At 30.1% G+C, this 17,068-nt stretch overlaps 1 protein-coding gene across 1 annotated transcript in view; it reads right to left on the bottom strand.

Moving 5' to 3' along the window:
- LOC148944440 (uncharacterized) overlaps window positions 1-6,110 on the bottom strand; it is a 32,317-nt gene extending 26,207 nt beyond the window's left edge. The window contains exons 1-2 of the mRNA XM_089100200.1: window positions 6,039-6,110; window positions 4,294-4,526 (exon numbers count right to left, since the gene is read on the bottom strand). Coding sequence (XP_088956326.1) covers window positions 4,294-4,516 — 223 coding nt within the window. The 5' untranslated portion in view covers window positions 4,517-4,526; window positions 6,039-6,110. The remainder of the gene's footprint in view (window positions 1-4,293; window positions 4,527-6,038) is intronic.
- Between the last annotated feature and the right edge of the window lie 10,958 nt (window positions 6,111-17,068).

The following is a 17,068-nucleotide window of genomic DNA, read 5'->3' as shown; positions in this document are numbered from 1 at the left end:
GATTCTCTTGGTTTGTATTCTAGGATAAAAAGAAGTATGGGAAGGAGGTATCATTTAGAGCTGATAATGTTGGTGCCATAAGACATTTTAGGATGGTGTATTCATGACGATATTATAAAAACCTCGGAAATTTTCATATTACTTTTCAAATGACATGACAGCTCTCAACGATATTTTAGTGGAGAAATAAAACAGAAAAAGCGCGACGCATTAACGTTTTTAGCTCTTTTTACAAATTCCCAGAAAAATATTTCTGCAATAAACTTTTTACGATTAGGATCAATTAAAATCATAGCCTTAATTCATTAATCACCATTAACGGCAAGTTCTTCTTACGAGATCAACAAATGAAATGACATCATTTTTATACAATTCTAAAAAAGGGTTATGCCGACTTTTTTTTCTCACTGAGACTATCCCTCTTGGCTGTACTCCAATTAGCCATGGCTCTCAAGTCTTTCATCACTTCCACCAAGTTGATCTTAATTCAAAATCAATGGATTTGTTTACGTCTTTTTAAGATTTTGGCTACTGTGGGCCGTGGTCTTTTCTGTGCTTAGGGGTAGCTACTGCTGCAACCGTGACCTTCAAATAAGTTCAGCCCCTAGGCATGAAAAGTTTTGCTAATTTTCAAATACATAAGAAAGAAGAATAAAATGTTGTTTTTAAGAGGGGGGGGGGTAGTTTTATATCGAAGCGAAATAAATTAAAAATAAAACAAAAAAGAATTAACCAACGAATAAAGACCGTTTCATTCGAGTCAGCGTTTGTCAGTTCCGACAAAACGGCCTGAATTCCGTTTTCAACTAATATTGTGGATTTGAGGAGGGCTAACCTTCATGCTTTTGATCTGAATGGGGTTTATGTCAAACAAGTTTAGGTTAAACGGGGGTTGAATTGAATTAGGATTGAGTTAAATGAGGGCTGCATTGCGTGGAAGCTGAGTTGAATGGGTGTAGAAATAAAAGAAGGGTTGAGTTACATGAAGGTTGAATTGAATGAGAGTTGAGCTGAATGGTCTTGAGTTGTGCGGATATTGAGTTGAGTGAAGGTTTAGTTGCATTGTGGTTCAATTGAATGGGATTGAGTTGCACGGGGGTTCAGTTGCATGTGGTTCAGTTATAAGAGGATCCAGTTGTTTAGGGGAGGGGGGATGAGTTGTATGAGTGTTCAGTAGAAAAAATGTGAGATGCATGGGGGTTCAGTTACACGGGAGTTCAGTTAAGCCCGGGGTCAGATGCACGAAGGTTCAGTTACACGAAGGTTTAGTTGCAACTTAGCCACACTATGGTATTGCAATGATGTTATACATTGTATAAAAGGTGTTGTATTCAGACAATATTTTTCATTAGTACAGCAAAAGGCTAGAGGACGACTCAAAAAAGATTAACCCAGTTAATAACCTTTTAAGCTTCCCTCAGATGAACAGGCTTAAATGACAAATTTTGAAGCACAAAATTTAAATATAATGAGGGGGCATCAGGATTTCGGAAATTCCCAGGTGGGACATGGCCCAGTATCGGTTTGGAAGTACTGATCTAAGGTCTAAGGCTGGTAATCATCCATGAAAAAGTTAAGTCCTCAAATATTTCTAGGGGTGGGGCTCTGAAGTACTTAAAAGGAATTATACAGTTATCCTGTCTCCTTTTTTCAAGGTGAACTCCTTGAACCAATCTTTTTTTTACAAAATGTTCCCAATGGACACCAGTAATAGAGTTGGAGAGCAACGCCCCCAATGAAACGAGAAGAGAGTATAAAATGTATGTAACAGAAAATGATAATTATTTCCGTTATAATCTTAGTCTATAAGAAGTCATGGTAGCTCTTGCCCTCAGGAGAAACTTTCTGGGGTGCTCCACTTCCTCTCCTTTCTTCCTTTTGTGACAATTAATGTATGAATATAAATATTCCTGACTTCACAAAAATTTATTTCTCAAACAAGTGGGAGCTTTCACCTCACAATACCCATATTACAGGCCTACTCATCCCCCTCCAAACATTCTTCCACATTTATCATAAGGCTCACAGAGAGTTAAAAATATATGGGCATGAACACTCAATTTTTGATGCTTCAGGCACAGCATTCCCCATCTACATAACGGTCCACTGGGTGTCCTCATTGATGCTAATGCACAAAAATATGTTGCTATAAAATAATTATACGAAATTTCAAATAAATCAGCTTAATTAAATGCATTTTTTCAACATTCTTTTGTATTAACCGCTTATTTGTTATGAACTACATGCATCAACGGGAACAAGTGCATCTCTACGTTTCATCATTTGCACCTGAAACTAGTAAACTCAACATACACTTTCTTGATGACATTAAAATGGATTGGCCCCCGCTCATAGAATTCCATCTCAATAGCTTTTTCACCTCTTTGGACAAATATTGTTGTTATGTGCCACAAAATCGCAGAAAGAGTTACCTTACCGTGGCAAAATAATGCCATGCAATTGCCATTACAACTTTTAATTTTCGTTCGAATGAAAGGGCCATCCAGGACCATCATGTCCGAAAAAAGTAAAACGATCAAACGCAACTCCATAATCAGCCTTCTAGAAAAAAATTTCAAGACTGTGTTTTTGCAGATAAGGGCTTGGAAACTGTATAAAGGAGTTCTTTAATATGCTGAAATTGACACTGTATTTTTTTTCATGATCATTCTCTTTTTACTGTGGGGGAAGGGGTAAAAAATCATGCAAGTTTTCTCATATCCATAACGTTTGGTGAGTAGTTTTAAAACTTGATGAAGTATATATTTAGAATAATCATGAACAGCCAATTCTTTTGATCCGTATATTGTTATAAAATCTTTTTTTTATTTCAAGAGTTTTGGTTACTGTTAGCACAAGTCACTTCTTCATAATGTGAAGTTTGTCACTTACTCCATGATTGTCGCAAACATGGGAGAGCGTCAAACCTTTTTTTAGTTGAAGGGCAAGAACACAATGTCCTGAAATCCTCATTAAGGCCTTAGAAAACCGAAAACTACTAAAAAATATAAATACAATTTTTGTCTGTAAAATGTTTCTTTCTGTAAAGAAATTCTTGCTATTACCACGATGATTTCCTTGAGGTAGTCTTTCAAAAAATGTTGAGCCTTTCACACATTAGCATTCATTAGCTCCTTGGACTATAAATGCCATAAGTTTTGCTATTTTTTACTTTACTCTTCAGGAAAATTGGGTCTTGAATACCTGTTTTGCCTTTTTCTATGACTTGATCTATACAGATCCCAAAACTGGACCATGTTCTCAAAAAGACAAATTTACATTGAACTTTGGTCAAGCATATACGTGAGAATTTGTTTCAGGAGGTCGGGTCATTTTTGTTAGGGGGGAGGGGGGATATTTTGTAAAACCAAGGAAACAGTCAATTCATATATAATTTTAAGCAATTGAGAGGATATCTTTTTTTTTTGGAATAGTTATATTTTGAACAAATTAAGCCCCGATATGGCCTAATTCTTATGTGTGACAAGTATATCGACCTGTTGTGGGTACGCTCTGTACCTTGTTTGGGGGAGGAGGGAGTAGGGCACTATTTTGTTATACCTCTTTTAAATACGCAATTTGAAGGAGTCTTGGATCCATCCCCTTTTCCTCCAGATTGTTGGGATTTGTCATTAAGTTTTTTTTCCATATAATTGGCCTTTTTTGTATTTTTTTACTCGGGGCCCTCCCCAAAATGATTTTCTGCTTACACACCTCGACAGTTGCTTCTTTGGTAAAAAAAAGTTCCAGTCCTTTCAGTATAAAACAATATTAGATCTACCTTATACATATATTCGAAATAAGGCGGGAAATGTTATTTCTTCCTGCGTTTAGCTAGGAGTGTCAAATAAATTTGATAACCTCAAGAATTTCAGCTTAAAATATTAGAGATACACGGTATATCCCTGAAACTGCCCACTTTCCAGGTTTCTATATAGAAAAATATGCAGACTATACAGAAAATATAGAGACTATGAAAAAGTCACAAAAGAAAACTATTTGTGTACCTTATGAAGATCAAGTAATTGGCATTTTTTGGTCAACCACCAACTATTTGCGCACAAGATACACTTTGGTACAGAAGATAAATATTATGCTTAGCTGCATATTTGAAGAATTCCTTTTAAGTGGAATGTATATCTTCCTCTCGAAATATCTGGATTTGTCCTATATTATATGGTATATTCCATATAATTTGCCCGTTTTTTCAAATTTGTATCCCCTTCCAAAATATATTTTGTGCCTAAATGTGCACTCACCTGAGCCTTGTCTCGTCAATACTAATTGACTTACCTGGCCTTGAGCTTGAAGACGAGGATGAACTCGAACTTGAACTCGAAGAAGTTGAGGAACAACTTCCACTTGAACTAGTAGAAGAATCTCTTTTTCTACCCTCGGCTTTCTTTTCCTTTGACTTCTTATGAGGTGTCCCATCATGTATCGCACCATGGCTCTTTGATTCTTTGGATTTGGATTTTTGCTTGTCTGAACTCTTCTTTTTAGCTTTTTTCGGCATTTTTGGATCTCTATAAATATTCAAATGATACTAGACTATTAAAGCATGAAAGCTGTCACCCTTCCTCAAGATTATCATACGTTGAAATTATTCAAAATGACATCTCAGCTTTTTAAGAGTAAATTTCGAGCTAAAAATTTGTTCTTCTATTTTAGTCTTTTTGTTTTCATATTGTTTTAACGATTTTACCTATATTTCTTATTTCCGCACCGAGGGTGATTGAGCGGAATTCTCGACCCGTATATTTGCATTTTTTTTTCGTGTTTTTCACTGGCTGACATTTAGCTAGTTCGTCTTCTTATTCTACTTTTATCGTCTTTTGAGGGGGCTACATGTCCTTGCTTACCCAAAGGACCCCTATATTCAAAACAGAGTCTTTACAAGTAGTTGCAAATGAAAGTAGTAGTGCAAGTAGTATCATCAATAGTAAATGTATAAACAATTGTAGTATTATTAATAGCGTGTACATATTGCCTTTTAGTTAGATGAACAAATCCAAGGGGTCAGAATAACCCCTGGAAAAAAAATAAGACGCACCCGTAATCTGTCTTCTGGCAAAAATAGCAAAATTCCACATTTTTACAGATAAGAGCTCGAAACTTCTACAGTAGGGTTCTCTGGTACGCTGAATCTAATAGTGTGATTTTCATTATGATTCCTTTAATTTTAGGGGGCGTTTCCCTTCTATTTCAAAAATCAGGCAAATTTTCACAGTCACAGTAAACTTGATGAATCTTACATATTTGGAATCAGAATAATAAGCAGATTCTTTTGATGTATCTATTGATATTAAAATTCCGTTTTTTAGAGTTTCGGTTACTACTGAGCCGAGTCGCTCCCTACTTACATTTTGTTGCCACGAACTGTCTGATTTGGTTGACCTTCATTTGATTTGGTTGACCCTCATAACGGTGGAGTCACTAGAAACGTGCTTATTTGCAAAATTTGGAGTCAATGAGACGACAGGAAGTCGGTTGAAAATCAGTTATAAGCTCTAGAGATCCAGTCAAAGAAGCCGTTCAAAGAAGAGGGGTGTCGTGGTTAGGGATTTACCCACTTTGATTGAATTTTTCACTTTGATTCGGCGTTTTTTGCTTATATTTGAGTCGGGAAGGGTTCTGTAATCAATTTTACCCCGGGGACCACCAACCCTAGGAATGGCTCTGCTTCCAGTTACACAGTCCTAATCCAAAAGGATATAATAGAAACAGTGCAAGTAAATTATATATAATATATATATATATATATATATATATATATATATATATATATATATATATATATATATATATATATATATATATATATATATATATATATATATATATATATATATATATATATATATATATATATATATATATATATATATATATATATATATATATATATATATATATATATATATATATATATATATATATATATATATATATATATATATATATAATATATATAAATATATATATATAATATTTAAAAATCCTCCCATAGTAAAAAATAAAATGGAAAATAAAAATACTTTTTAAGGTTTTGAAAGAATCCAAACAATTTTCAGACGAGCGCAACTGAGCCTTACAACTATTTCAATCAGAGATAAACTCCATAAGTGTCATAGATTACCTTATCTCTATAGGAAAATGTCTATGTAAGAAATAAGTTAAAAGATAATAGCTAGTCATCAGTTTTGGATCTGACATGGTCTCATTGTTTTTTGTTTGTTTGTTTTTTTCTGTTTTGTTTTTTTTAATAAGAGAAAGATGAACACACGATGAGGAAATAAGAGATGCAGATTCTACTTCCTATAAAAATAAATGGACTGACAGTTTCTCCTATTGATAAGCAGATATTCAATTCAGCAAAACTCTGCCCTCAAACTTCCCACCAAATATGGCTAAAATTTGGCAGCCCATTCTGGAATATGCAATGATGGTAAAATTTAAGCTTCTCTGGTCTTTAGGTCTGAGAGATAAATTAATGTTAAATTTTTAAATATGGCTTCTCTGGTCTTTAGGTCTGAGAGATAAATATTAATATTCTATCGAAGCCTTAATAGTGTAACTAGGAACACCTTAGATTTTTTCAGAAACTCAAACGAGATCAAGAGAAATTGAATATATTTTACACGGGAAATGGTTTCCAGGGAATTTTAAATGTGACATCGCAAAAGGATGCCGAAACAAAAGGAACATTCTGAAATTACTTTTAGGGGATTATTTGGGCGAAAACAAATTAATCAAAATTTTAGGAATTTTTTGGATGAAACAGTTTGAGACATACTAGAGGATGATTTGGGGTGAAACTGTGTGGTCGTTATAATACACAAGTTCCAATTTGAACAGTGTTGTAAGGTCCCCTACCCTAACCCCCAAGGCCCCCCCCCCAACTTTTTGCCCCCCTCCCCATTTTTTAATACTTTTTTTGTGCGCTTGAGATACAGAAGGCCCCCTCCCCCAACTTCTAGGGCCCCCTTCCCCCATTTTTTTAAATACTTTTTTTTAGTTTTTTTTTAACATGATATTTTTGTTATTTATTTAAAGATGATATTTTTTCAACTTTTTTTTCTACATGTCTTCGAATGACATGAAACATACTTAAAACATTAAACATTCACATTTAATATTTGCACAATTTGTTAGAAGTAACAGTTTTTTCTTATCAGTAACAAAGTTCTTCTAATAGCACCAAGTTTTCCATCAAAGATAACACATTTTTTCATTATAATAAAAAGTTTTTTGTCAGAAGTAGCAAGATTTCCTTAACACTAACAAATTTTTTCTTCGAAGTATCAGCATTTCCCCTTAATACTAACAAACTTTTAGTTAAAACGCTAAAATTTTTCTTCGATGTATCAACATTTCCCCTTAATACTAACAAACTTCCACTTAAAACTATCAATTTTTCTTAAAAGTATATTTTTTTCCGTTCATGATAAAAATTTTCTGTCAAAAGTAGCAAGTTTTCCTTAACGCTAACATATTTTCTCTTCAAAGTAACAACTTTTTCCTCAACACTAACAAACTTTTACTTAACACTATCAAATTTCTCTTAGAAGTAACAATTTTTCGTCAGTGATAACAAATTTTCTGTTAGAACTAACAAGTTTTCTGCCAAAGATATCAGATTTTTCTTAGAATTAACAATTTTTTCGTTTATGATAACAAGTTTTCTGTCCGAAGTAGAAATTTTTCCTTAACACTAAAAAATTTTCTTCTCGAAGTAACAACTTTTTCCTCAATACTAAAAAACTTTTACTTAACACTATCAAATTTCTCTTAGAAGTAACAATTTTTTCGGCAGTGATAACAAGTTTTCTGTAAGAAGTAGCAAGTTCCATGTCAAAGATACCAAATTTTTCTTAGAAATAACAATTTCTTCGTTTATTATAACAAGTTTTTCTGTTAGAAGTAGCAATTTTTCCTTAACACTAAAAAATTTTCTCTTCGAAGTAACAACTTTTACCTTAATACTAACAAAATTTTACTTAACACTATCAAATTTCTCTTAGAACTATCAATTTTCGTCAGTGATAACAAGTTTTCTGAAAGAAGTAGTAAGTTTTCTGCCAAAGATACCAGATTTGTCTTAGAAGTAACAATTTTTTCGTTTATGATAACAAATTTCTGTCAGAAGTAGCAAGTTTTCATTAACACTAACAAATTTTCTCTTCGAAGTAATAACTTTTTCTTCAATACTAACAAACTTCTATACTTAAAAATATCAAATTTTTCTTAGAAGTACAATTTTTTTAGTTACAACTATCAAATTTCTCTTAGGAGTAACAATTTTTCGTCACTGATAACAAGTTTTCTGTCAGAAGTATCAATTTTTCCTTAACACTAAAAAATTTTCTCCTCGAAGTAAAAACTTTTTCCTCAATACTAACAAACTTCTACTTGAAACTGACAAATATCTCTTAGAAGTAACAATTTTTTCTTCAATGATAACAAGTTTTCTGTAAGAAGTAGCAAGTTCCATGTCAAGGACACCAAACTTTTCTTAGAAATAACATTTTCTTCGTTTATGATAACAAGTTTTCTGTAAGAAGTAGCAATTTTTCCTTAACAGTAAAAAATTTCCTCCTCGAAGTAACAACTTTTACCTTAATACTAAGAAACTTTTACTTAACACTATCAAATTTCTCTTAGAAGTAAAAATTTTTCGTCAGTGATAACAAGTTTTCTGTAAGATGCAGCAAGTTTTCTATCAAAGATACCAAATTTTTCTTAGAAGCAGCAATTTTTTCGTTTATGATAAAAAGTTTTATGTGAGAAGTAGCGTGTTTTCTTAAAACAATAAAATTTCCTCTTCAAAGTAACAACTTTTTCCTCAATACTAACATACCTCTACTTAAAACTATCAAATTTTTCGTAGAAGTATAATTTTTTTCCGTTCATGATAAAAAGTCTTCTTTCAAAGGTAGCAAGTTTTCCTTTCACATTAACCAATTTTCTCATCAAAATAATAATATTTTCCTTAACACTAACAGAATATTAGTTACAACTATCAAATTTCTCTTGGAAGTAACAATTTTTCATCAGTGATAACAAATTTTCTGTTAGAACTAACAAGTTTTCTGTCAAAGATACCAAATTTTCTTAGAAGTAACAATTTTTCGTTTATGATAGCAAGTTTTCAGTCAGAAGTAGCAAGTTTTCTTTTCACACTAACAAATTTTCTCTTCGAAGTAACAACTTTTTCCTCAACAATAACTAACTTTTACTTAATACTATCAAATATGTCTTAGAAGTAACAATTTTTCGTCAGTGATAACAAGTTTTCTGTAAGATATAACAAGTTTTCTGCAAAAGATTCCAGGTTTGTCTTAGAAGTAATAATTTTTTCGCCTATGATAACAAGTTTTCTGTCAGAAGTAGCAATTTTTCCTTAACACTAAAAAATTTTCTCCCCAAAGTAACAACTTTTACCTTAATACTAACAAACTTTTACTTAACACTATCAAAATTCTCCTAGAAGTAAAAATCTTTCGGCAGTGATAACAAGTTTTCTGTAAGATGTAGTAAGTTTTCTGCCAAAGATACCAGATTTTTCTAAGAAGTAACAATTTTTTCGTTTTTGATAACAAGTTTTCTGTCAGAAGTAGCAAGTTTTCCTTAACACTAACAAATTTTCTCTTCAAAGTAACAACTTTTTCCTCAATTCTAACAAACTTCTACTTAAAACTATCAAATTTTTCGTAGAAGTATAATTTTTTTCCGTTCATGATAAAAAGTTTTCTTTCAAAAGTAGCAAGTTTTCCTTTCACATTAACCAATTTTCTCATCAAAATAATAATATTTTCCTTAACACTAACAGAATTTTAGTTATAACTATCAAATTTCTCTTAGAAGTAGCAATTTTCCGTCAGTGATAAAAAATTATCTATTAGAACTAACAAGTTTTCTGTCAAAGATACCAACTTTTTCTTAGAAGTAACAATTTTTCGTTTATGATAGCAAGTTTTCTGTCAGAAGTAGCAAGTTTTCTTTTCACACTAACAAATTTTTTCTTTGAAGTATTAACTTTTTCCCCAACACTAACAAACTTTTACTTAATACTATTAAATACCTCTTAGAAGTAACGATTTTTCGTCAGTGATAACAAGTTTTCTGTAAGATGTAGCAAGTTTTATACCAAAGATACCAGATTTTTCTTAGAAGTAACAATTTTGCGTTTAAGATAACGAGTTATCTGTCAGAAGTAGCAATTTTTCCTTGACAATAAAAAAATTTCTCCTCGAAGTAACAACTTTTACCTTAATACTAACAAACTTTTACTTAACACAATCAAATTTCTCCTAGAAGTAACAATTTTTTGTCAGTGATAAAAAGTTTTCTGTCAAAAGTAGCAAGTTTTCCTTAACATTAACAAATTTTCTCATCAAAGTAATAATTTTTTCCTTAACACTACAGAGTTTTAGTTAAAACTATCAAATTTCTCTTAGAAGTCACAATTTTTTCGTTTATGATAGCAAGTTTTCTGTCAGAAGTAGCAAGTTTTCCTTTCACACTAACAAATTTTCTCTTCGAAGTAACAACTTTTTCCTCAAACACTAACAAACTTTTACTTAACACTATCAAATTTCTCTTAGAAGTAACAATTTTTTCGTCAGTGATAACAAGTTTTCTGTAAGAAGTAACAAGTTTTCTGTAAGAAGTAACAAGTTTTCTTTCAAAGAGATGAAATTTTTCTTAGAAATAACAATTTTTTCGTTTATGATAACAAGTTTTTTGTCAGAAGTAGCAAGTTTTCCTTAACAGTAAAAAAGTTTCTCATCGAAGTAGCAACTTTCCCTTAATACTAACATAATTTTACTCAACACTATCAAATTGCTCTTAGAAGTAATAATTTTTGTCAGTGATAATAAGTTTTCTGTAAGAAGTAGCAAGTTTTCTGCCAAAGATACCAGATTTTTCTTAGAAGTAAAAATTTTTTCGTTTATGATAACAAGTTTTCTGTCAGATGTAGCAAGTTTTTCTTAACACTAGCAAATATTTTTTGAAATAAAACCTTTTTCCTCAATACTAACAAACTTATACTTACAACTATCAAATTCGTCGTAGAAGTATAATTTTTTCCGTTCTCGGTGAAAAGTTTTCTTCCAAAAGTAGCAAGTTTTCCTTAACACTAGCAAATTTTCTCATTAATGTAACGATTTTTTCATTAACACTAACAGAGTTTTAGTTACAACTATAAAATTTTTTTTAGAAGTATACTTTGTGCGTGAGTGTTAACAAATTTTCTGTTAGAACTAACAACTTTTCTGTTAATTATACCAAATTTTTGTTTGAAGCAAAAATTTTTTACTTTATGATAGCAAGTATTCTGTCAGAAGTAGCAAGTATTTCTTTCACACTAACAGATTTACTCTTTGAAGTAACAACTTTTTCCTCAACACTAAGAAACTTGTACTTAATTACATCACATTTCTATTAGAAGTAAACATTTTTTCGTCAGTTATAACAAGTTTTCTGTCATAGATATCAAATTTTTCTTTGAAGTAACAATTATTTTCGTTTATGATAACAAGGTTTCTGTCAGAAGTAGCAAGTTTTCATTCAAACTAACAAATTTTCTCGTCGAAGTAACCACTTTTTCCTTAGTACTAATAGTCTTTTACTTAAAACTATCAAATATCTCTTAGAAGTAATAGATTTTACTTACCTGTAACAAATTTTTCTAATAACCCAAAGTTTTTACGCCAAAGATAAAATATTTCTCTTTGAAAAAAAAATTTTTTCGTAAGCAATGATGAGTTTTATGTTGGAAGTAGCAAGTAGATTGTCAATTGTAACTTATTTTTTTTAGAAATAAAAGCATTTTAGTCTATGATAAATTTTTCTTTAGGATGTTGCAAGTTCTCCACAGCACTCGCAAAGTTTCTAATCGAATTGACAATTTTTCGACAGTTAGAGCAAGTTTTCTGTTAGAAGTAGCAAGTTTTCCTTAACACTAAAAATTTTCTCCTCAAAGTAACAACTTTTACCTTAATACTAACAAACTTTTACTTAACACTATCAAATTTCTCTTAGAAGTAACAATTTTTCGTCAGTGATAACAAGTTTTCTGTTAGAAGCAGCGATTTTTCTACCAAAGATACCAGATTTTTCTTTGAAGTAACAATTTTTTCGTTTATGTGAACACGCTTTCTGCCAAAAGTCGTGTTTTATTCTTAACACTAACAAATTTTTGCATCAATGTAACAGCCTTTCTCTTAAACCGAGCAAACTTTAACTTAAAACTATCAAGTTTTTCTTAAAAGTATAATTTTTTTCCATTCATGATAAAAAGTTTTCTGTCAAAAGTAGCAAGTTTACCTTAACAATAACAAATTTTCTCATCAAAGTAAAAATTTTTTCCTTAACACTACAGAGTTTTAGTTAAAACTATCAAATTTCTCTTAGAAGTAAAAATTTTTTCGTTTATGATAACAAGTTTTCCGTCAGAAGTAGCAAGTTTTCCTTTCACACTAACAAATTTTCTCTTCGCAGTAACAACTTTTTCCTCAACACTAACAAGCTTCTACTTAATACTATCAAATTTCTCTTAGAATTAACCATTTTTTCGTCAGTGATAACAAGTTTTCTTTAAGAAGTAGCAAGTTTTCTTTCAAAGAGATGAAATTTTTCTTTGAAAAAAGAATAGTTTCGTTTATGATAACAAGTTTTCTGTTAAAAGTAGCAATTTTTTCTTAACACTAACAAATTTTCTCCTCAAAGTAACAACTTTTACCTTAATACTAACATAACTTTTACTTAACACTATCAAATTTCTCTTAGAAGTAACAATTTTTTGTCAGTGATAACAAGTTTTCTGTAAGAAGTAGCAAGTTTTCTGCCAAAGATATCAGATTTTTCTTAGAAGTAACAATTTTTTCATTTATGATAACAAGTTTTCTGTCAGATGTAGCAAGTTTTTCTTAACACTAGCAAATATTTTTTGAAGTAAAACCTTTTTCCTCAATACTAACTAACTTATACTTACAACTATCAAATTTGTCGTAGAAGTATAATTTTTTCCGTTCTCGGTAAAAAGTTTTCTGTCAAAAGTAGCAAGTTTTCCTTAACACTAACAAATTTTCTCATCAATGTAACAATTTTTTCATTAACACTAACAGAGTTTTAGTTACAACTATCAAATTTTTCTTAGAAGTAAAAATTGTTCGTCAGTGTTAACAAATTTTCTGTTAGAACTAACAACTTTTCTTTTAATGATACAAAATTTTTCTTAGAAGTAAAAATTTTTTAGTTTATGATAGCAAGGTTTCTGTTAGAAGTAGCAAGTTTTATTTTAACAGTAACAAATTTTCTATTATAAGTAACAACTTTTTCATCAATACTAAAAAACTTTTACTTAATAATTTGAAATTTATCTTATAAGTAACCCTTTTTCGTCAGTGATAACAAGTTTTCTGTCATAGATACCAAATTTTTCTTTGAAGTAACAATTATTTTAGTTTATGATAACAAGGTTTCTGTCAGAAGTAGCAAGTTTTCATTCAAACTAACAAATTTTCTCTTCGAAGTAACCACTTTTTCATTAATACTAATAGGCTTTTAATTAACACTATCAAATTTCTCTTATAAGTAATAGGTTTTTCTTAACTGTAACCAATTTTTTCTAATACCCCCAAGTTTTACGTCAAAGATAATAAATTTCTCTTAGAAGTAACAATTTTTCGTCAGTGATAACAAGTTTTTTGTAAGAAGTAGCAAGTTTTCTGCCAAAGATATCAGATTTTTCTTAGAAATAACAATTTTTTCGTTTATGATAACACGTTTTCTGTGAGAAGTAGCAAGTTTTTCTTAACACTAGCAAATATTTTTCGAAGTAAAACCTTTTTCCTCAATACTAACAAATTTATACTTACAACTATCAAATTCGTCGTAGAAGTATAATTTTTTCCGTTCTCGGTAAAAAGTTTTCTGTCAAAAGTAGCAAGTTTTCCTTAACACTAGCAAATTTTCTCATTAATGTAACGATTTTTTCATTAACACTAACAGAGTTTTAGTTACAACTATCAAATTTTTCTTAGAAGTAAAAATTTTTCGTCAGTGTTAACAAATTTTCTGTTAGAACTAACAACTTTTCTGTTAAAGATACCAAATTTTTCTTAGAAGTAAAAATTTTTTAGTTTATGATAGCAAGTTTTCTGTCAGAAGTAGCAAGTTTTATTTTCAATCTAACAAATTTTATCTTCGAAGTAGCAAATTTTTTCTCAATACTAACAAACTTTTAATTAATAATATGAAATTTCTCTTAGAAGTAACACTTTTTCGTCAGTTATAACAAGTTTTCTGTCATAGATACCAAATTTTTCTTTGAAGTAACAATTATTTTCGTTTATGATAACAAGTTTTCTGTCAGAAGTAGCAAGTTTTCCTTCAAACTAACAAATTTTCTCTTCGAAGTAACCACTTTTTCATTAATACTAATAGGCTTTTAATTAACACTATCAAATTTCTCTTATAAGTAATAGGTTTTTTTTAACTGTAACCAATTTTTTCTAATACCCCCAAGTTTTACGTCAAAGATAATAAATTTCTCTTAGAAGTAACAATTTTTTTCAGTGATAACAAGTTTTTGTAAGAAGTAGCAAGTTTTCTGCCAAAGATATCAGATTTTTCTTAGAAATAACAATTTTTTCGTTTATGATAACAAGTTTTCTGTCAGATGTAGCAAGTTTTTCTTAACACTAGCAAATATTTTTCGAAGTAAAAACTTTTTCCTCAATACTAACAATTTTATACTTACAACTATCAAATTTGTCGTAGAAGTATAATTTTTTCCGTTCTCGGTAAAAAGTTTTCTGTCAAAAGTAGCAAGTTTTCCTTAACACTAGCAAATTTTCTCATTAATGTAACGATTTTTTCATTAACACTAACAGAGTTTTAGTTACAACTATCAAATTTTTCTTAGAAGTAAACATTTTTCGTCAGTGTTAACAAATTTTCTGTTAGAACTAACAGTTTTTCTGTTAAAGATACCAAATTTTTCTTAGAAGTAACAATTTTTTCGTTTATGATAGCAAGTTTTCTGTCAGAAGTAGCAAGTTTTCTTTTCACTCTAACAAATTTTCTCTTCGAAGTAACAACTTTTTCCTCAATACTAACAAACTTTTACTTAATACTATCAAATTTTTCTTTGAAGTAACAATTATTTTCGTTTATGATAACAAGTTTTCTGTCAGAAGTAGCAAGTTTTCCTTCAAACTAACAAATTTTCTCTTCGAAGTAACCACTTTTTCATTAATACTAATAGGCTTTTAATTAATACTATCAAATTTCTCTTATAAGTAATAGGTTTTTCTTAACTGTAACAAATTTTTCTAATACCCCAAAGTTTTACGTCAAAGATAATAAAGTTCTCTTAGAAGTAAAAATTTTGTCGTCCGTGATAACAAATTTTCTGTTAGAAGTTGCAAGTTTTCTTTCAAAGATACCATATTTTTTTTTAGTAGTAAAAACATTTCGTCTATGATAACAAGTTTTCTGTCGGAAGTAGCAAGTTTTCCTCAACACTAACAAAGTTTCACATCGAAGTAACAGTTTTTCGTCAGTTATAACAAGTTTTCAGTTAGAAGTAGCAAGTTTTCTGTCAAAGAGCCAAATTTTTTCTTAGAAATAACAATATCTTCGTTTATGATAACAAGTTTTCTGTTAGAAGTAGACATTTTTCCTGTCAAACTAACAAATTTTCTCTTCGAAGTAACAACTTTTTCCTTAATACTAACAAATTTTTACTTAATACTATGAATATCTCTTAGAAGTAACAACTTTTCGTCAGTTATAACAAGTTTTCTGTAAGAAGTAGAATGTTTTCTGTCAAAGATACCAAATTTTTCATAGAAATAACAATTTCTTCGTTTATGATAACAAGTTTTCTGTCAGAAGTAGCAATTTTTCCTTAACACTAAAAAGTTGTTCCTCATCGGAGTAACAACTTTTTCCATAATACAAACAAACTTTTACTTAACACACTCAAATTTGTCTTAGAAGTAATAGATATTTTCTAAACAGTAACAATTTTTTTGTAATAACACCAACCTTTCCCTCAATGATAATAAATTTCACTTAAAAGTTACAAGTTTTTCACCAATAATAGCAAGTTATCTATTAGAACTAACAAGTTTTCTGTCAATGGTACCAAATTTTTCTTAGAAGTAACAATATTTCGTTATGATAACAAGTTTGCTGACAGAGATAGCAAGAGTTCCTTAACACTAACAAATTTTCTTTTCGAAGTATTAACATTTTCCCTTTAATACTAACAATTTTTTACTTAACACACTCAAATTTCTCTTAGAAGTATTAGATATTTTCTTAACAGTAATATATTTTTCTAAAAGCACCAACCTTTCCGTCAATGATAATAAATTTATCTTAAAAGAAATATTTTTTTCGTCAATGATAACTAGTTATGAGTTAGATGTAACAAGTTTTCTGTCAAAGATAAAAAAAATTTCTTAGAAGTAACAATTTTTTCGTTATGATAACAAGTTTTCTGCCAGAAGTAGCTTATATTTTTTTAACACTAACAAACTTTCTTTTCGAAACATCAATATTTTTAATTACCACTACCAAACTTTTACTTAACACTAACAGATTTTCTCTTCGATGCATCAACTTTTTTCCTTAATACTAGCATACTTTTACTTAACACACTCAAATTTCTCTTAGAAATAACACTTTCAGTCAGTGATAACACGTTTTCTGCTTGAATTAGCAAGTTTTCTGTCAAAGATACCAAAATGTTTTCTTAGAAGTAACACTTTTTTCGTTATGATAACAAGTTTTCTGGCAGAAGTAGCAAGTTTTCCTTAACACTAACAAATTTTCTCATCAAAGTAACAACATTTTTCCTTAGAACTAACACACTTTTACTTGACACCTGCTCACACACAGAGTCATAGTGAGAGAGATATGCAAAAAGTTAGGTTAGTTTAGGTTCAAATAGAGTGGTGCGCCACTCTAAGTAAACCTAAATTCAAAAATGAAAATTTGTCACAAAATGCGAAAAAGAGAGAAAAAAATTCGTGTCTTTGACAGAAAA

The sequence above is a fragment of the Artemia sp. Qi Xiang Cuo genome, chromosome 14, assembly GCF_049724085.1.
Source record: "Artemia sp. Qi Xiang Cuo chromosome 14, ASM4972408v1, whole genome shotgun sequence".
Classification (NCBI taxonomy): domain Eukaryota; kingdom Metazoa; phylum Arthropoda; class Branchiopoda; order Anostraca; family Artemiidae; genus Artemia; species Artemia sp. Qi Xiang Cuo.
The sequence above is the reverse complement of the archived record's forward strand: the minus strand, read 5'-3'. Positions and strand labels throughout refer to the sequence as shown.